This window comes from Panthera onca, chromosome C1, assembly GCF_046562875.1.
Source record: "Panthera onca isolate mPanOnc1 chromosome C1, mPanOnc1 haplotype 2, whole genome shotgun sequence".
Lineage (NCBI taxonomy): Eukaryota > Metazoa > Chordata > Mammalia > Carnivora > Felidae > Panthera > Panthera onca.
The window spans coordinates 3,083,356-3,103,745 of NC_138346.1; the positions used below are offsets into that span (position 1 = coordinate 3,083,356).

A 20,390-nucleotide genomic window follows, 5' to 3' on the forward strand; every position below is an offset into this window, starting at 1 on the left:
GGGCGGGGCTGACTTGAGCCACGCCCACCGGAGGAACCGTTGGTAGAAATGGACTGGGGGCTGGAGAAGAGCCGCCTTTGGCTGGGAGGCAGGGTGAAGGCTGACACCGGAGGCCAGCTCCTTCCACCGACAGCATTCCCCAGGGCTCACCATCCCCTTCCCCCGACTTCCTTCTTGCCAGCCTGCTTCCCCTAGTGCTAACAGCAATATGCTTGGCCAAGAGTTCTGTGCTAGAGGTGACAGCAACCCCAACACGTTTCTAGGTCAAGAAAGGATTCTTTCCACCTTCCCACCTAATGCCGCAACACACACACACACACCCTCATGATTCTTGGTCCAGTGAGAATGGCATCCACGGACTAAGCCTGGTCCTGGGGGCGTCACCTCTTCCATGTTGCAAACAAAAGATCCAGTGAGATACATTTTTGCATAACCCCCAACACTTAGGTCTCAACAAGTATTTGTGGAGCGAATGAAAGTTTCCAACAAGAAAAAAACAACCTTGCAGGAAGACACTGAAAATAGATTAGGTTCTGAAGGGTTCTAGGGGTCCGCGATGTTTGATAATTTTTAAAATAATGGACTCCAACATCTTTCTACCAGATTGACAGTAGAAATAGAAAGAGCTAAATTTAGGGAGGAAATGTGACATTAGGCTACAGGCTGAATATGGAGCGAGACCAAGGAGAAGCTGAGCAGGAGGAGCTCTGTGATGTGGATGAGCTGTTTATTCTTGTTTCCAGAACAGTGGAGCTCCCCGTTGACGTCAATGTACATGAAGAAACAAAAGGCCTTTGGGTGCAGGGTGCAGCTGGGCCTGGATTTACTTGGTGTGTGTGTGTGTGTGTGTGTGTGTGTGTGTGTTAGGCAGGGAGGCACGGAGGGTTTCTAGGTGTCAGTGTTAGAGACACAGGAGGAGGGGCCGCTCTCACCTTGGAGTCTGAGCCACAGAGCAGGCATCCCAGGGCTGATGTGGGAAGAGCTGTGCTGATGAACTTGGTGATTGCCCAGTTTACATCTGTGTCTCACAAAGTTGTATACACACCTTGTCAAGGGGAGGGGAAGAAGTGGCTCCAACACAGGAATTCCTGGATGTGGGTTCGGCTTTGGGAACTAGCAGCTCAGTTTGCCTGCAGGCTATTGAGCAGGAAGAACGGGACCAGTGGAGGGAGATGCTAGGGCCCCCTCAGCCCTTCAGAGCCCAGCCAGCCTCCCCTGCCTGCTGAGACCCTGTAGTTACAGAGCCTGCTTCAGCTGAACTGCCTGGGAGCCTGCGTGCTGTTCCATGTCCTTCAAGCAAGCCTCGGCCCTCCAGATGGTCTGAGAGTAAGCTCCACTCTCTCCTGGCACTTTAAACAGAAACTCTGGCTTAACCGTGCCCCCAGAAAACGCTTACTGAAAGAAAAAGTGGCAGCCAGGATGCTCCAGACCTACTCTCTCCCAGAACCCTATACCTCTGGCCCACGTGTCTCTGCGGCTTGCGCCTTCTGAAAACCTCCCTTTTCCATGCCTTTCCTTTCCCCTCTTCAAGTGCTGCTTCCTCCATGGACCCTCTGCGGATAACTCTGGCCTTGGTGAATTTATGACCCACACCGCCCCATTTAGTATTTAAGTTCCCTTTTTATGAATGAGATGGTCTTTTTCCCCTAATGACGTGGTTGGGAGCAGGGACATCATTTATTTGGTACCCCCTCCTAGTAACAATGTCTCTATTTGCTGAACCAAAATTTGCAACACATGATCTCAAAAATAAGAAGCTGACCGTCCTGGCAGGTGTGGACCTCGGCGGCCGGGGTGGGCGTGCACCCGGCGCTCCTGCTGGGCAGCCCTGGCTTGGTCCCCCACGCAGTTTCAGCGCCTAGGGAAGGATGAATGGGAGTGAGTAAATGAATGAATGGGAATGAAAGATGTCCGCAGGGAGTTTCTCGCGGGGGCGCGCCTCTGGCCCGTAGCCGCAGGTGGCAGCCTTCCAGGGCCCGGGCTTCCGCGGCATTTCGGCCGCCCCGCCGGCCGGTCCCAGGTGCACTGGGCCAGGTCGCGTCCGGTACCCAGCTCCCCCCGGCCCGCGGTGGTACGCGCCACTCCGGGCTCCCCCAGCCAGACGACGCCAGCTGTCTTGAATGGAAGACTCCGAGGCCGGAAGTGGGAGGGATCACTCGGGAGGACGAGGAGGGGGAGAGGAGCGCGCCGCGTCTTCATTGAGGAACCGACGCGGTGAACATGGAGTTCCATGTGCGTCTTATGTAAAGAGCGCGACGGGCGCTGTAGCCAATGGGCACGCGGCGCTCGCAGGCCCGTCCCCTTCGGTATGCAGATGAGGCTGAGCGTCGGCCAATAGCGGGAGGCGGGGGCGGGCGCGGCGCGCGCTGTCACGTTTTCCACTATGTGACAGCGGCGGCGGCGCTGCGGGCTACGCGCTGCTCTAGGCGGCGGCGGCGGCGGCGGCGGCGGGAGCCGGGTCGGCGGGCCGGACCGACGCGCGGACGGACGCGCGGACCAGCAGGGACGCGGCTCGGTGAGGGCGCGGCGTGACGGCGGGCGGGGCGAGCGGATAGGCCGGTGGGTGCCAGGCTGGGGCGCCGACCGCGGTCCGGCAGCCCGGCTGGCTGGTTACGTAACCGCCGGGCTGGGCCTCGGGCAAGCGGTCTGGGGTCCGGTGGACGAGCTCTGGGCGGGCGGCGGCGGCTCCTGCAGCCCACGGAGGCGTGATCCGAGAGTTTTCCGGGCCATTTGACTCCTTCTCGTCTCAAAGGGGTGGGTTGGGGTGAGTACTGTTATCCCCATTTTGCAGATGGAGAGAGTGAGGTCCAGAGAGCTTAGGCAACTTGTCCAAGGTCGTGGAGCTACCGAGTGACTACCACACGGGACTGTTCTTCTCTAGATGATCTTCTTTAATGAGCCCTGCCTCGCCTCCCTGTGCCCCATGGGGAGAGGGTCCTGGGAAGGCTAAGGCCACAGGTTCAGTGCCACGGTTCTGGGAACGTGCAGAGCCCCTTAGGGGGCTGATTTCCTGCTCTGAGGCCAAAGAGCCAAGTCTCAGGCTGGGGAAGGGCCACTGATGGACGCTGGTCTAGGAGCTTTACCTGGACAGCCCACGGGTCCCCTGGGCTGGTTAAGCAGAAAGAGAAGAGAGCTCCTGTGCCAGGCCGGACCTAGAGCCCTGTGGGCAGGGAGGCGGCCCCACCCCCTTTGCCTCCCCTGGACCTCCTTGTATTTACTCCCTCTCCCCAGATTGAGTAGAAGGGGGCCCCACTTTGTGATGCAGCACTCACACCATCTTTTTGGGGTGTACCTTGGCTTCCAAGGCCCGGACATGGACCGGGGGCAGGTACTGGCCTGCTTAAGCGCTCCAGAAGGGCCGGGTAAGGGATGAGAATTGGGTTGCCAGGGTTTCTGTAATGTACACAGAAGAAAGCAGTTTGGAAAGCTGATTCATACAACAGAGACAGAAGGTACCCTGGAAATCATCCAGGGTAACACCTTGGCTTCACAGATTAGGAAACTGAGGCCCTCATCCCTGCTGGGCACACACCAAGGAAGATCTCCAAGGTCTTCCCGTCATCCTGAGGGTCTTGATCTGGGGCGGGATGAGCTTCACACATTCTACAAAGGCCTGAAATTGGGTACTGAATGCTGAGTGGGCCAGAATCTGGGGAGAGGAGTCCCAGGTCCCCCAAATGTTAAGCGCAGAACCATGGCAGAAATTCCTCCATGAATACTTCTTACCTCCCCTGTCTGATGCCGGGGGGGGGGGGGGGGGAGGGGGGGGGCAACTGTCTTCTCCCGGCTGCAGAGGGGCGATGCCCTGCCCCCAGCCCCACTGGGGGTTTCTTGCCCCAGGCTGGATTTGGTGGAGAAGAAACTGGGCTCTGTCTGAAGGCTCTAACTGGAAATTGAGTTTTTACATACAAAGTTCATCACTTTTCATAAGGTGTATGAGTAAAACGAGGAAAGGGACTCCTCTTTTTCTCAGTGGGAGCTACGTGATATGCCAGTGCAGGGCTGGCACTGTGGGTGTTCACAGTTATCTGCCAATGTCATCTCGGTGTGACTCACTAGGACAGAACTAATGCAGCCCAGCTTTCTGTGGGGGCTGAGGTGCTGGGCAGAGAGGGGGTGACTCAGCCACCCCTCTGGGCCTCAGTGTCCTTGTCTGCACGGAGGGGCTCAGATGAGCCAGACTGCCAGGTCTGTCTCCACTCCTAGGCTTTTGGATTCTGGCTCCTCTACGGCTGATTTCTCCAGGCGCTTGGGCAGGAGACAGGTGTCTGATGCGCTCTCTCCTTCCTTCCGGTCACATGACATTTCCCTGTGAGGTGTGTCCGCCATGCTTCGAAGAAAGTAGGAAAGGTTCCCTCTTTTGTGTTTCTCACGCACACGCTCGACTTTCAGAGAAATCCTGGTGGACACGCCTCTGTTTTTAGACGGTGATGTAACTTCACGGGGCCTCAGCAAACCACAGGCTCCGTCAGGTCACCGAGTGGCTGGCAGGACCTCTCGGCGTTTAGTCCAAAGAACAAGTGACCCTCAAAACGACCTTATTGGGCAAAGCTCAGGAGAAACACACAACCCCTCCGCTGCGCATCCGCTCTGGGCGCCGACCCCCATGGGAAGCTGGCCCACCTGCTGACCCAGCAGAGAGCCGGGGGGCTTGACGGGCCTCGGATGGGCCCTGCCCCTGAGCTGTCGTTAGACCCGGCTTCAGCTCTGTAAGCCCGCGGTGTGCAGGCCTGCAACAGGCGTGTTACCGTCTTTGCTCGTCTAGAGCAAATCGCAAGCAGGTGGCGGGAGGCCCTGAGGGCTCCGGGTGTTCCCGCCGGGTCACAGGTGCCCAGGGTAGCACCCCCTCCCTGCACGCTGGAGCCAGGAAGCTGAAGTTGCCGCATTCTTGGTTTTAAGTCTCACGCCTATCCACGTTTGAGGCTTTGGAAGGCAGGGCCGAGAGAATCAAAAGGAGTCTCGGTGAGGCCGAGAGGCGCCTCTCTCCTGCCTTCTTCCTGCCATATTTGGTCGGCGTTTTCCCCAGTCACCCGGCCGTCACCATGGAGAGCGCGGGTGTTTATCTAGCAGGACAAACATTTTCTCTGGATTACGGCAGGCTGGCCCCGGGGGAATCGGCTCCTATCAGGAAGTAGCAAACGTGTTATAATATTCGGGGTTGTAAAATACCGCAGGCTTTCAGACTCCAGAGTGTGAGATCCCCGTCGTAGAAAGTGTGAAAAGCGGCAGAAGTAACCCGGCCGGGAGAAGTCGGGCTGGCGATGACCCTGGGGGTGGGTGATGGTTGGGGGGCGGGAGGGGGAGCCCAGGGGCCTTCTGGGGGGGCTGGCAGTGTTCCACCTCCAGAGCTGGGCGCGAGGTATGCGGGTGAACTCAGTTCGTGGACGTACATCAAAACCTTACAATTTAGGACTTTTCTGGATGTATCTTAAACATGTTTCAAAAAACGCGAGCACCTGAAGCGATGGAACCACATATACGCTGACTTCTGATTTCCACCAAGAGATGAAGTGGTCCAAGGGTATTGAGTCTTGAGAAGCCGCCACTGTCCCCAAGGCCTGCCAGTGGCCGTGGTGGGTAGACCGAGGACCAGGCTGTGCATTCGTTCCCGGGACTTGCTTTTTTTTTTTTTTTTTTTTTTTTTTTGCTATTTATCATGGAAACTCTGAATGCCTGTAAAGTAGGATGGTGTAATGAACCCTCATGAACTCATCAGCCGGCTTGGACGGGCTGGCTCCCGGCCCCTCTCCTTCCACGCCCCCACCCCCCTCCTGCCCCTCCCCACCCCGTGGTATTGTGAGGCCCGTCCAGACTGTGATCTCACTGTGGACTGTGCTTTCTAAATGTTCCCCTGTCCAGTCAAGACAACCCTCGCTAGTCAAGTGTGGTCAGTGACCAGGGTCCTTCCCTTGGGTCTGCCCATTCTCAGGGGCAGAGCCAGGAGATGGATGTCTGCGAAGGGGGCAGCAAGGGGGCCTCTAGGGACAGGAGCACCCCAGCTTCCCCAGCAGTCCCCTTTTTGGCCTGGGTGTCTTTGCCTTTCTGGGGCCCCTGGCGCCCCAAGCTCTGAGCACCTCTCCCCGGGGGTGGAAACAGGTGTGCCCAGGGCTCCCCAGGTGCTCCGGGAACAGTTGTGGAAGGCAGGAGGCAAAGTCCGCCCTGATGAGCATGTTGGTTTTGCCAAGTTGGCAAAACGAGGTCGGTCCGTCAGGGCCCTCGGTGCTGAGCGACGCATCTTCTGGGATGATGAAGTTTCGGGTGGTTTGGATGGTGTGTGTTCCTTCACATCTCTGCCCCCTCTTCCGACCCTCTTGGTGAAGATCTGCCCTCCAGCTCAGCTGATCTTGTGGCTCCTACCCGGTGAATCCTACTCCGCCAGGCCAGGCAGGCTCCCGGGGGCCGGCAGGGCCGCGAGGCGGGGAGCTGAGACACCAGCAGAGTGTGCGATGCCTCCGTCCGGGGGGGGGGGGGGGGGGGGGTGGCGGCCGGCTAAGCTCCTTGTCCTTTAAGTACAAGCCAGGGGCAGCTCTGGTGGCAGTGAAATATCTCCTTTAAAGAAACACACTATTTTGTTGCCCCATCTGTTTGCCTGTAGTGATTGGTGGTCCTGATGAAAGCTAGCCTTTGTTGGACACGACTGCGTTCGGTCAGCTGGCACAGGCTGGCTCACTTAACCAACGAGAGGCGGGTGCCGCTGTCACCCCCGTCGTGGGTGAGGAGACGAGGCACGGCAGGCTCAGGAACCGGCCCGAACTCACACCACAGGCAGGAAGAGGTGGAACCCACCAGAGCCCGTGCCGTGGCGGCTCACTTGACCCCTCAGCCTTGAGCCTCACTCAGCAGGGAGGACGGGCCGCTCGTCTGGGGAGGGCCGTGGGACGAGGTGGGTGACATCCAGAGTGCTGGGGCAGGAGGAGGGCAGCGGGGGGAGAATGCCCTCGGCGCCCCGGGCAGCCCCTTGGCACCTCTACTGAACTGTAGCAAGGCCCCTTAAAGGTCTCCTTGCTGCCACCTTGCCTCTACCCGTTGCCGTGTCAGAGCGTAAGGCAGATCTTGTCACACAGAACTCCGTTTCCCATCTTACTCGGAATAAAGCCAGAGCCCTGTCTGTGCCCCAGCGAGGCGCCCTGTGGTCCAGCTCTGACCTTGTATCGCCCTCCTGCCCTCCGCCTCGCCTGCTCTGCTCCAGACTGGTCCATCTTCCTCACGTGCCCCTGCCTCAGGACCTTTGCACTTACTCCCCGACCTGGCATATTCTCCCTCCAGCACCTTCCTGGCCCACTCTCTCACTCTCTTCACTCTTACAAGCAGAGTCCAGGCCGAGACCCAATGGTAGCATGTCACTGGGAGGTGCAGTCCCAGGGCAGCAAGAGTGAGGGGAAAGGGAAGCAGAGAAGGCTCAGATGAGGCCCCGCTGAGAGCACATCCCGCTGAGACGGTGCCCCTCTGAGATGACGCCCTGCTTCACAGATGCCCAGCTGGTCTCTCAGCCCACTGGGGCCTTGTCACAAAGGCTATCCAAAAAAAGGAGGAGAAGGAGAAGAAAGGAAAGCTTCGGAACTCCGTCCAAGGGAGGGGTGCAGGGGTGCTTCCCTGCTCACCGGTCCTCTCCCCCATCCTCCATGGCCAGAGTTCACGTCCCTCGGGCCCGTTTGGTCCACCAGGCCCTCTGGCGGCAGCTGGGGAGGAGCAGCGGCCACAGGCCTGAGGGAGAGTGAGGCCGAGGGGCCGTGAATCGGCACCACCCGGGGTGGCGGGGCTCAAGGACAAGGTCAGACGTTGCCGACGCACAAGCCTTGCCCGGCGGCCCGCCCGGCCTCTCCCACACAGCAGCCCGTGGTCTCCTGCTCTGCCGCCTCTCTGCAGCACTTAGCAGTTCGTCCACTACCTCTGCCGTTCCCTTGCCGATGATCTTCTCCCCGTTGGAACGTAAGCTCCACGGGGACAGGAAAGACACCTGTCCCCATCCCTGACCTACTCCAGCCCAAAGCGCCACGTGCCGTAGGAGCGCGTGAAGCAACGGAAGGCAGCGCCCAGCCCCGCCTGAGTGCCATCCGTCGCTTTGTTGTTATTTCTTGTCCTGTGAGGTGTTCCTTTGTGTCTTAGAATCTTCCTACATCAGTGGGTCTTGTCTTCCTCTTTTCAGGAGGTGCACAGTATCCCCTAGCACAGCTGTCCCAGGCCTCATGCCTTTAGCAATTTGTGCGGGGCCCTGGGGTGACAGCAGGGAACGACTCAAAGCTGCAGCACACCAGGGCGGAGGGCAGGGGGAGTCCGGCAGCAGGCAGCGTCAGCACCATGGAGGAGAGGAAGCCAGGCCGGGGATGTGGAACAGGTGGGGAAGTCGGTGCTGTTTGTGCAGGGTGGACAGGCTGTCTGCAGGATGGAGCCTGCAGGCACCAGGGAGCAGCACGTGCAAAGGTCCTGAGGTCGGAGCTCAGTGTCAGGGCCGAGGAGGCAGCCAGGGAGGCGTCGCAAAACTGTGGACCGTCATGCAGACCGAGGCTGTGCTCTGAGCCGGGGGAGCGGGGAGGTCACTCACTACTGCGTGGACAGGTGAGGCACACGCTCAGATTGAAGTCGAGTCTGGCACTGGCCGGGGTGCTCATGGTGGACCAGGTGCCCGAGATGACCTTTGGTGGTTTGTGCCTCTCCAAACACCACACTCGGGTCTTCGTGCAGGTGTGTAGACCCTCCCACGGAGCGGAGGGGCTCCTAGCAGTGGGAAGGGGTGCAGCTTATAAATGTTGCTGAACATGCCCAGAGTCCCCTCCAGAAAGACTGAGTTAGTGACCACAACGCACAGAAGTCCTCCGCCTTGTGGACACTGGATGTCGTCAGTCCCCTTAATTTCTGGTGACGTCATCCTTTGCCTTTTCCTCGTGACCACTGAGGTCGAGCATCTCTCCGGCTTTCTAGATCTTTGGTGTTTCCCTTGGTGGGAATACCTGTTCCTAGTCTCCGGTCTCTCTCTCTCCCAGAGTTAACACCTTTCGTTCTGTCACCGGATCAGCCAGAACTTGCCTGAAATGTTAAAAACAAACAAGCGAATCGGCAACACGAAGGCTGAGTAGTAGACTTGTTGTTTTGTTCCTGACTTTGCTCGGGTGTTGTGGGTTCTCTGATCCAGGACCCCGCTGGCCAGCTGCTGAGGCCATAATGAGCAGGTATGCTGGGCGGAGATCTCCTCCCTTTGACCACAGCCGCCTCCTCTCTGAGCTGCATGTGGACTGTGTCTTCCACCCAAGACTCACGTGACTTTCCATCCTTTGCAGGTAATCCGCTTGTTTCTCCTGTTTGGATGCGGGTAGATTCCCCCCCCCCCACCCCCCCGGAAACATCGTTTGTCATCGGGACGTCGCTGGCTCCGACCGTCTCTAACTTTGCCCGGAATTCAGGGAGTCCTTCAGCCGGCAGGTGGGAATCCGTCTTCAGCCAGGCTGGCTTTCTTGGGGTGTATCTTCCGTTATAATCTCTGCTTTAAGGTGCGGGGTCTCTTTCAGGAAGAGCTATCACCACAGGTGAAAACACGAGGCTCCGATAGCATCGCCCTTTCTCTTGCCGCTTTTCAAAGTTCCTCGCGCTCACCTCCCCGTCGCTGAGGCCATCTTGTGCATTAGGGACTCTGGACTCAGTCTCTCTGGTGTTCTGTCTAAGGTGGCATTTTCTTCTCATTCTGTGGCTTCGGCTCATCCCTCATTACTTGTTTCCTTGAACCCGCCGTTTCTCGCTTTTTATTTATGATACGGAGTAGGTGCCGTCCTAACTCTGCTGGTCTCCCCCACGCCGTGTGGCTTCTGTTCATCTGGTCCTTGTGGCACATCTGAGAAGCCGCACGTTGGCTTTTGCCCATCTGTTGGTTCACGCGCAAGACAAGGTCTCATCACGCCTGCTGTTTTCCGGAGAGTAATGTGGTTGGATTCCCCGTGGGCGCCCGTCTTCGGGAGCAGGTGGACACAGGATCCAGCCCTGTCACCTGCCATGCGTGGCCTTGAGTGGGTCACTGGCCTGCTTTCTCATCCGTAGACTGATACCAGGAATGGTTTCCTATGTGGTATCCGATGAGTGATCACGAGGGTTACGTGAAACACTGTGTCCATAGTCTCTGCCATCAACCGGGTGTCTGCTCTGTTTCTCTGAGCGCACGGAAGCCGTGGGGACACATTGTGCCCCCGGGGACTCCGCTCAGTCAGGGCGCTTCGGCTGGGCCCTCTGGATCTTCCCTCCCAGCCCAGTGCCCAAGGGCTGGCCTTCCAGGCCTGTGCCAGCAGGGTCCCCTCGCTTTCTGGCTCTCTGACCGCTGAGGGCAGGAGAGAGGAGCCAGGGGTCTATGCCCCCAGCTCTGTTCCCCCAAATTGCAGGTCGTCTCGGTTCTTTGGTTTCATAACCCTCCTTCCTCCTGCCCCTCCGGCCGGGGCTGGGGGCGGGGGGGGGGGGGGGGGGGGGGAAGGGGGGTGGAGTAGCAGCTGCCCCTCCCCCACCTGCCTAGCTTTTCTTTCCCGAGAGACCCTGAGGGAGACACCATCCTGGGTCGTCCTTTCCCAGGGACACCTCTCTGCCCATCCCTAGGCTTCCGGTCAGTCCCCTCCCCCCTTGCAAACTCACGGTCATCTCATTCTCATGGTTGTGTTCCAGGATTGTTGCAGAAACCTTAGGGCTGGCCTGGCTCTAACCTCAGCCCCCTCCACCCTCCCGCCCCTAATGCGCCAAAGTTCCCGCATAGTACGGTGGTGAGGACCTGTCCGAACGCAACAGAGTTCACTCGTCTGCTACGTCTGCTACCTCGAATCCTTCAGTGGCCTCACACCGGTCCCTCTCCCTCCACATCCCGCGTGCACTCACCCCTGTGCCGCTGTCCGGGCTCCCGCCCACTCTGCCCTCCTCACAGGGCAGCGCCTGCCCCACGGCCTTCTCTCTCCCGGAGGGTCTCCCCCGCCCACAGCCTGGGCTCGGGGTCTCCTGCAGCTTGTGATGGAAAGACTTCTGAGCCCTCCTGCTCTCCCAGCGTCACCTGGGGAGACTTGTAAAATGCAGGTTCCTAGGCCCCACCAGCCATCCGGTGGGAATCCGTGTTTTTGCCAAAGCTCCCCACGTGCCGGGCGGCGGTCGTTGATGCTCTTGTCGCCTCCTGACCAGGCCGTCGGCAATTAGAGACGTCGGGGGGCTGCGGCCACGCGATTCATCCGCTTCCTAATTCAGGGCAGGTAGGAGCTCAGTGAACAAGAGCAAAGAATGCCCACGGTTGACTCTGACCGCGCCCGGCTTACTTAGCGGACCGTGGAGACAGATCCCAGTGAGGCGCCCCACGCGGCGGCTGCGGTGACTGAGCTCTTCGAGGCCTGATGACATTTCTCTCTTTTCCCAGCTTCACTGTGGAGCCAACATGAGCACGTACGCGGAATACCCCCCCAGCCGCCCGGCCCAGGAGCCCGTGGAGCCGCCCCGGCCCCACGGAGCCCCCCTCCAGGAAGACGTCGACATGAGCAGTGGCTCCAGCGGAAATGAAACTGAAAACTGCCCCTCGGGGCGGGGCTCGCGGGGCAGCAAGGAGCTGGGGGTGCTGGTCCGGCCGCCTGTCGCCCCCCCGGGGTAGGTGGGACCCTCGGCCCACCGAGGCCGGGCTGGGTGTCTGTTTTCTCTGTATCTCATCCAGTTGGATCGCTTTTGTGATCTTTAAATCACGATGACCCGGTTTTTCAACATTAAAAAGAGAAATCTCATTAACCCAGAATAACTAAAATTTACTGTAGCGATGCGACCGTCGGTGTCGCGTATCTGGTTGCCGGTAGACAACCGCTCACGAGAGTGGTGAGGTCTTGGGGGCCGAGGACTCGGGAGCCCCGCTAGCGGCCGGGCGGCCTCCAGAAAATGAACTCGTTCCCTCAGTCCTTCTCAGAACACTCAGTTTTCCTGGTATCTGAAGGTTTTATGCTCCCGCTTCCCCTTTCCCTCGTGTTTTTCCTCAGTTGCCTTGCTCTGGTATAAATCTGGATCGTTGTCTCTGGCGGGATGGGGGAGAAGTGGGTGGAGCGTGCCGCCCTCTGAGTCTGGCCTTACCTCTCGCTCGTGCTTACAGTCCAGATGCCTTTGGCCTCCTGACGGCGAAGTCTGAACACAGCACGACGACAAGCGGCTGCAGGTGAGCCGGTTAGAACCCCCTTGCTTTCGGGTCTTTAGAGACATGGAGATTTGTTACTGGAGGTTACGTCCCCCCTGGAACATTCCGCGCCCACGTTAGGTGTTTGTGACACAGGCATCCTTAACTTCATAGCCACAGACATTTTCGTATGACCGCCGGAGCAGACGCCGGCTCTTAAGCCCGGGTGTGTGGGCACCTGGCCACCTCGCCCTAGAAAGAGACCTGGTTTCTAACCTTCTTTCTGCAGCACCCTCTGCTCTTACCAGGAGGTGCCCACCTGTTCTGACTTCCTCCTCTCTCTGTATCCTTAAGTTTAGATGTCCTTCTTAGAACCTTCCTCTTTGAGGACTTCTCGTGTTCCTCATTCACATTCCTGCCCCCCGGGAAACCAGTTTGCTGCGCTCTGTAATGGCCATCACCCGATGCTTTTCTGTCTGACACGGGTCAGGCAGGCAGGGCTCCCGAGGGGTAGCCTGCTCAGCCAGACTGCGGGTCGACCAGCAGGCCATGCTGGGCAAAGCCCGGCTGTAGCCACGGGGGAAGGAAACCCAGGTGAAGGGGCTCGTGCCGCACCCACTTGGGTCAGAGCAGTGGTCCCCAGCCGGGGCGTCTCGTCCCCCTGCAGGAGATGTCTAGCAGGGTCGGGAGACAGCTCCGGTTGTCACAAGTGGCGAGGCGATGCTGGCCTCTGCTGCTGAGGCCAGGGATGCTGCGATGCGTCCCACAGTGCGCCACAGAGAACCACGCAGACCGAAATGTCCTGGGGGCCTGGTGCAGAAATGGGACTAGAGGCACAGGAAGGAGGAGTCAGGAAGCCAACGTGTGATGGCTTTCTTTAATGCCACAGCAGCGAGCAGTCTGCCAAAGCAGACACGCACAAGGAGCTGATAAAAACCCTGAAGGAGCTGAGGGTCCACCTCCCTGGAGACAAGAAGGCCAAAGGGAAAGCCAGCACGCTGGCGACCTTGAAGTATGCGCTGAGGAGCGTGAAGCAGGTGAAAGGTAGGTCCAGCCGCGTCTTTGATCCAAACTCGTAGAAATCCGTTGGGTGGTGTCGACTTTCTAAAACCCAGTCCTGAAACTGCAGAAGGAAATTGTGGAAGTCTGGGAAAAGGCAATGATGGGAAACCTTAATTCTCTGGAAGTTCTCTATTGTACTTGGCAATTAGAGAGAAAAAAAAGAAAAACAGAAAAGCAGCTGATATAAGACGTGTATTTACAGCGTAAAGCTTCTGTGCTCTGGGCTGGGGTCAGGTGGTGCTCAAAAGAGCACAGCTTCCTCCAGGCTCAGGAGGGAGCTGGCGGCCCTACTGTGTGAGCAGCTCGGAGCACGAATGTGAGTTGAACTGAGGGCCGGTGGCTCCTTTGAAAAATAACAAGAGATGCTCCTCTCCTCAGTTGGTTAAGCGTCCTACTCTTGATTTCAGCTCAGGTCATGAGCTCACAATTCGTGAGATCGAGCCCCATGTCAGGCTCTGTGCTGACAGTGTGGAGCCTGCTTGGGATTTTTCTCTCTCCCTCTCTCTGTCCCTCCCCAGTGCATTCTCTCCCTCTCTCTCTCTCAAAAATAAATAAACTTAAAAAAAAAAAAAAAAGAGATACGAGGGAGGCTTTTGCCAGATCTCACCCTCACAGGACGGTATTTTAGGGCCCCTGCTTTAGACCTTCTGGTTTGTGTAAAAATCTCCATGTGAGTCTCCGTGTGGTTGTGTCTTTCACCCAGGAAGCCAAGCAGGGAGCCTCCTTCCATCACAGGCCCCGCCCAGACTCCACTCCCGCTTGGGGGCATGTTTGGATCTGACTCTCAGGTGGCAGATTATGTAAGAGCCCTTAGGGCTGCCCGTGGTCTAGACTAAGGCTTCCACCTGAGGGTGCCTGTGCCCAAGTCCTCATAGATGCAGTGCGGGAATCTGAACAAACACTGCAGTTTCCAAAACCTTTGCATCGTCCGGCTCAGACACTTGACGTTTCCATAAACTCCAAGCCCCTTAAGTACCTGCCGGCAGAGTGGGGACTCCCTTCACTCACTGCGGCTGGACTTCGCACTGAGCAGGTACCCCGCCCCCATCTCCTGGGACTCAGGCAACCGCAGGTGCCTCTGTCTCCGGGACGGGTAAGGGGCACACTGCCCTAAGGACACACACGCGCGCGCACCAGCTTTTCTAGAGAAGCAGGAACTTGACTGCTGGGTGAGGCCTTCTGCAGACACCCATCCCGAGGAGTTTGGGCTGTGACCCCTCTGTTTGGGTCACCTCGGGATGCTTTAGCTACGGGACAGTCAGAAAGGTTCGTGCAGCCTCGCCTTTTGGTCTGTTGCTGGGAATGGGGATATGAGCTTTGAGAGTTTTTTTAAATTTCCTGCAGTGCTTGAGAGAGAACAGCAGACAGCTTGGGGGAAGTATCCCTGATCTTCGAGCAGTGAACCCTCAGGCGAACCTTTCCGTTTTGCTGGGAACCCCCCACTCCTGCACTTTGAGGAATCTCTCAGCTGTTTGGGCCCCTTATGAGCAGGAAACAGAGACAGAAGAAAAGCCAGCATCTCGTTAGGGCGGATGAGGGGGTACACGTCCCTCTACCAGGGAGCCCCAGCCCCGCTCTACCCACTTGACCTTGGTGTACCTGTCACAGGCACACAGAGGGCCCAGTGGACCCTGCACAGTGAAAATGTGGGTAAGAGAAAAACCCGGGAGGTTGAGATAAAGACTCAAACAATGGCTTTGTTCTGTTATCATCAGTTACTCCCTCCAGGCAGGGCTTAGCTCACAGCACGTTTGTCACTAACGGTGATGGATACGAAGCCATACTCCAAATCGTCTTCATATTTCCTGACGTTTGAGCAACTCTTGTCAGAAGGGCGCCCTTGGTCGCCCGTGCAGTCTGGTGGAAAGGTACGGTGCTGGGCATGGGGGGTCTGCGGTGTGTGGTATCCACTGGCCTCCTGGGTGCCCTCGTCAGCCCCAGATCTCTCTTCAGGCTCCTGTCTAAACCTGTGTCTGTTTTGTGAGGGTTAATAGAGTAGAAACAGAAGCCATGCTCGGCCAGCCTACCCAAGGGCGCTCACAGACTGCAGGGGTAGGGGCTTCTCTGAAGGGCGGAGCTGCCGGCACCTGTCCCTGGGGGCTGCCCCCCACCCCGGAGGCCTGGGGGTGGGCAGTACCATGATAGTTGCCCTTGAAAGCTGTAGGTCCTGAGATGAGTGGATTCTGTCTGGATGGGAGCACCAGGGCCACAAGGAACCACATACTGGGGCCACGGCCATCCTACAGAGAGACTCCCTTGTTGGGTCACGATTAAAGACCTTGTGGGCAAAGTGAGGGTTAGGGGGAACTCTCCACCCAGGTTACTTAAAATAATGTGTACTTACCATTTTATTTTTTGTTATTTATCTTTTGAGCAACAGAGAGAGTGTAAGCAGGGGAGGGGCAGAGAGAGAGAGAGAGAGGGAGACACAGAATCTGAAGCAGGCTCCAGGCTCCAAGCCGTCAGCACAGAGCCTGATGCAGGGCTCGAACCCACGAGCCATGAGACCGTGACCTGAGCCGATGTCGGCCGCTGCACCGACTGAGCCTCCCCGGCGCCCTGTGTACTCACCACGTTAGAAGTTCTGTAATCGCAGGTCTTCGGGGTTTTCAGGACAAATGAAAGATTTCTGTTTGCTTTGCCTTCACATTTGTCTTTCCGTTCTCTCGGCGTCCGAGGAGGCTAGTGTGCGTAGCCCCCCTTTCCCGTGAGAACAGTCGCGTCCGGACGCGCAGAGGCGGGAGCCGTTTTCAGCCCCTTGGTCTCTCCCGCAGCCAGTGAGGAATACTACCAGCTGCTCTTGTCGGGCGAGAGCCAGGCCTGCGGCGCCAGCCTGCCCTGCTACACCGCGGAGGACATCGAGGGCGCCACTTCCGAGTTCATCGTGAAGAACGCGGTAAGCGGAGCCTCCCCCCGCCAGAAGCCGAGCCCTTGATCCGGTTAAGCCACCGCAGGGACGACGAAAACAAGGTCAAGTGAGCGATTCAGAAGCGGGTCGTGTAGCACACTCTTGCGGCTTTCTGTGAGGCTGTCCTTCTCTCACGGCGACTCCGCCCCATGCCTTGTGCGTGTAAGACCGAGCCCCACCTTGACCGAGCAGTGACCAGGTGATCTTAGGCTCACTTTGGGGCACCTGGGATTTGAACTCAGTTCCCGAGACTCCAACGCTCATGCTTTTTTAAGCAGCCTGTTAGGGTGGGGGCACCCTTGGGGGTCTGGGGGAAGGGGAGCGAGTGCTCCCTTCCCTGCACCCCTGCTTCTCAGTCAGAGAGCAGGCTTAAGGGCAGGTGGGGACCCAGACATACTGGAACCGTGGCAGAACTGGCCTGGAGAGTGGGGCTCCCCAGTCCTTCCCGCGTCCTTCCTCCAGTGTCCCCACTGCAGCTGAACCCCCCCCCCCCCCAGAGCTCCCCGGGCCAGGGCTCAGGCTAGCCGGCGGGGAGGGAGCCCAGGGCAGGAGCCTCTGGGGCTCCCCGGGAGAGAGATGGGCTGGCAGGGGAGAGGCCCAGGGGAGAGAGATAGGGGTAGAGGCGAGGAGAGTTCTGGCCAGGGCTGAGGAGGGGAACCAGACGCCTCCCCTGAGCTCCCAGTCTGTGGCCCCGGGGAGGGGCAGCCCATCCAGACCCCATCTGCTGTCCCCACTGAGCCCCTTCTTCCTTCCAGGGTATGTTTGCTGCAGCGGTGTCCCTGGTCACCGGGAAAATCCTGTACGTCTCCGACCAAGTTGCCTCCATCTTTCACTGTAAAAGAGACGTCTTCCCCGGCGCCAGGTTCGTGGAGTTCCTGGCGCCCCACGACGTCAGCGTGTTCCACGCGTCCACCACGCCTTACAAGCTCCCGCTCTGGGGCGTCTGCAGCGGAGCAGGTGAGGGCCCCGGGGGGTGGCTGAGCGGTGGCCACCTGGCCTGGTGTGCCAGCGGCACGGGGGTCGTGGGGCTCTGGGGCACGTGCCACCTCTCACCTCTGCCAGAAACCGCCAGCACGCCCCTGCCCGACAGCTGTCCAGGCCAAAGACAGAAAGCTGCTCGCTCAGGATAAACTTAGAAAAGTAGTCTTTTCATGAATTTCAGAGAGGGAAAGCTGTTTGAGAAGACTCTAAGAAACATTAGGCATTTTAGAAACGAAGTCGTTCTGAGAAGCTGGGGTCTTGGCGTGAACCCGCAGAGTGCAGAGACCGGGCCCTGCGTCCTGCGGGCGCCATGGCGGTCAGCCACAGTGATGTCGCAGTGACGGGCGGGCGCTCCTCCCCTCGGCCAGGGGCGGCTTCGTGCTGGCGGCCTGCGACGTCCTCCTGGGCTCAAACCGTGAGCTCTCCGGGCTGGTCAGGCTCCAGTCTGCACAGTGGCCAGACGAGTCTCAGCAGAGACGTGGCACCGGGTCCTGGCAGAAGGTGCCAGACAGGGGAGGGGCCCAACCGGCTCAGGCCTTCCCTGAAGCCTCTCCACACTTCCAGGGACCAGGGAGGCCAGCAGAAGCCCCCCTTTTGCCATGTAAGTCCTCCACCATCTGTCTACCTGTCCCCTGTGGGGCTCTGGTCTCTCGGAGCTGAAGTTGAACCAAAGGGCAGAAACACTAAGGAACCGGGAGGGACGGGACACAGTGGGACTCAGTGTGACTGTGGGGGTCATCCCAGACAGGCGTGACCTCAGTCGTGATCTTGGCTGGAGCCTGCCCGGGGCTGCACCGCCCAGAACCGGCTCCCGTTTCGCCCTTGGCTCGGGGGTCAGCATCTCTGCTCATATCACATGCTCCTCAGCCCCACTGACACCATCTCCTGGATCGCGGGCCCCTGTCCCCACCTGCTCCCTCCTCCTCCTGCTTCCGGTCTGCCTGCCGGCCGGGCCGCCACCCCACCCACCACAGCTGCACGGCGGAACCTTCCCTACAGCAGACAAGCCAAGCCGGGAGTTGGCCATAGGGTTGACTCGTGAAAGGAGACACTCACTTTTGGTTTCAGATATAGAGCCGCCTGCCTTCTCCCGGAAATCCCACCAAGGACTGTCCAGTCAGGTCACTAAAGCTTGCAGGGCGTGTCATGAGGACCCGTAGGTCACTGCGTGGAAGGGACATCGCTCTGCACGTGGTTTACGGCATGAACAGGCGGGCACCGTCTCCCTAGGATGGTTGCCCCTGAATTTTTGTCTGAATAAAAAAGAAGGACCGGGTGACTTCTCCGAGGCCTTTCCAGGCCGTAACTCTATGCTGTTTTCCCTCGTTAGGGATTTCCTACTTTCCTCTTTCTTTCGAGTAGACGAAACTTTACGTGAAAGGTCAGCGTCTGAGATTTCTTCTTAAAAAATTCCTTTATCGTGGAAACGCCATTCCCTCATCTCTGATGACGCCGCCTGAATGACCCCGTGTTGCTCAGCGTTTCAGATTTTGAAGAAGGTTAATATTTTAGCAGAAGGACTGACGTGAGCTTGGGTAGGGCCTTCTATTGGAACCGAATATCCCCCCAAACATGTAGGTGGAGGTATTAGAGCCTTACACACACACGTTCGGCCCATCAGTCAGTCGGTTTCCCCGAGTTAAATGGCTTGTTAGTTGGCGTGTTTGTGTCAGCTTCGGAACCGTTTCAAAAGTGGTAAAGTTCTGGCGGCAGACTTTTAGCCCCTCCTGATCCGGTACGTGCGACACTCACGAAGCACGTTTCAGTCGGAAGTGTGATGAATAGCCTCTGAGGGCCCTGCTTTGTGCCTGTGTAAACATGCCTTCGCGCCTGACGATTCCCCTGCCTCTCTGTGGCTTGGGAGAAGCCAAGAGTGCCAGCCCGTGTGTCCTGTCGTGCGATGGGATGAGATCGGATGGGATTGGGTGTGTGACTCGGGGCTCTTTCTTTCAGATGCGTTTACTCAAGACTGCATGGAGGAGAAGTCTTTCTTCTGCCGAGTCAGGTAAGCCCGTGCCTGGGTGTCCCAAGCTGGGCACGGTGCCAACACTTCCCCCCCGAGCCCCGCTTGTGAGGCTGAGGAGGTGTGGGAGTGGCCCCCACCGGCTCCCGCTGTGCCGTGACCCCACCCCGCGCCCCTCGCCCCTCGGCACCTCTTCAGGGTAGAGGCTTATGCGGGCACCCTGCCATGCAGTGCACATATTCCTGAAAAGTCTGTGTGAAAACTGCATTTCACATGTGCACAGGGAGGGGGCGCCTGGGGGGCTCAGTCGTTTGAGCGTCTGACTTCGGCTCAGGTCAAGATCTCGTGGTTCGTGGTTCGAGCCCCACGTCGGGCTCTGTGCTGACAGCTCGGGGCCTGGAGCCTGCTTCGGATTCTGCGTCTCCCTCTCTCTCTGCCCCTCTCCTGCTTGCACTCTGTCTCTCTGTGTCGATAATAATATTAAAACAATTTTTTAAATAAAAACAATGTGCATGGGGAGTTAAGGCAGCATGGTCAGCAGTGGGGTGATTGGACCCTTCCTCATGGAGAACATCAGCCCGAGGAGCCTGGACTTGGTGTCCGTCACCTGGGAAAGCCGCCCGGGCCCTTAACCAGGAAGGCACGTACCCCAGGGCCCAAGAGGACCCCGAAAGCACATGCAGCCTGTACCTCAAGTGTGTGTTTTTTCCAGAAAGAGCCCCCAGAGCTTCCCCAACAGGCTTTTGGCCTGAAGCAAGGTGACCGGTTGAGCGTCCAGCCGCGGTGTCAGGAGTGACCCCCTGGCCGGGCTCTGGTACCCTGGGCAGTTGGGGCTGGGGCCTCAGTAGTGAAGCAGCGTCTTCTCCCCCAGTGAAAACGTGACCCCCTGTAGAGAACGGCTCCTGGAGGAGCTCCCACTGCCCAGGGCTGTTCACTCTTCGCTGTGCCCTTTAATGTCGCTGACACCCGAGGGAGCGGGGCAGAGGCCCAGACCCAGACCCCGGGCGGCACCTCCAGCTTGGCCCAGGTCCCCAAGAGGGGAGCCTGCCTCCGCCTCCCGGGCTTCGGGACAGCCAATGCAGGGATGCTCTCGGAGCAGCCGCTGCGGGGAGAGGTGGCTGGCAGTAAGCAGGACGGGATTCCTTCTGGCCTCGAGCCACATCGCTGACCCTGCCGTCCTCCACAGTGTCGGGAAGAGCCACGAGAACGAGATCCGTTACCACCCGTTTCGCATGACGCCTTACCTGGTCAAGGTGCGGGACCCGCAGGGCGCCGAGGGCCAGCTGTGCTGCGTGCTGCTGGCGGAGAGAGTGCACTCGGGCTACGAAGGTAAGAGCCCGGCCCAGGCGGGGGCACAGGCTCCGTGTGGTGCCTCAGTT

The 20,390-nt window shown here is 58.6% G+C and overlaps 1 protein-coding gene across 5 annotated transcripts in view; it reads left to right on the top strand.

Annotated features, from left to right (window-relative positions):
- Positions 1–2,372: 2,372 nt before the first annotated feature.
- PER2 (period circadian regulator 2) overlaps positions 2,373–20,390 on the top strand; it is a 39,530-nt gene continuing 21,512 nt past the window's right edge. Inside the window, exons 1-8 of one of the 5 annotated variants that reach the window (XM_060624302.3) lie at positions 2,373–2,515; positions 11,366–11,589; positions 12,077–12,139; positions 12,987–13,141; positions 15,934–16,055; positions 16,823–17,024; positions 19,002–19,053; positions 20,198–20,340. In XM_060624302.3, coding sequence (XP_060480285.3) covers positions 11,384–11,589; positions 12,077–12,139; positions 12,987–13,141; positions 15,934–16,055; positions 16,823–17,024; positions 19,002–19,053; positions 20,198–20,340 — 943 coding nt within the window. In that variant the 5' untranslated portion in view covers positions 2,373–2,515; positions 11,366–11,383. Of the gene's footprint in view, positions 2,516–2,544; positions 2,765–3,811; positions 4,317–9,349; positions 9,418–11,365; positions 11,590–12,076; positions 12,140–12,986; positions 13,142–15,933; positions 16,056–16,822; positions 17,025–19,001; positions 19,054–20,197; positions 20,341–20,390 lie in introns of those variants that run through there. The other 4 variants (XM_060624303.3, XM_060624299.3, XM_060624301.3 and 1 more) reach the window with 4 other exon arrangements.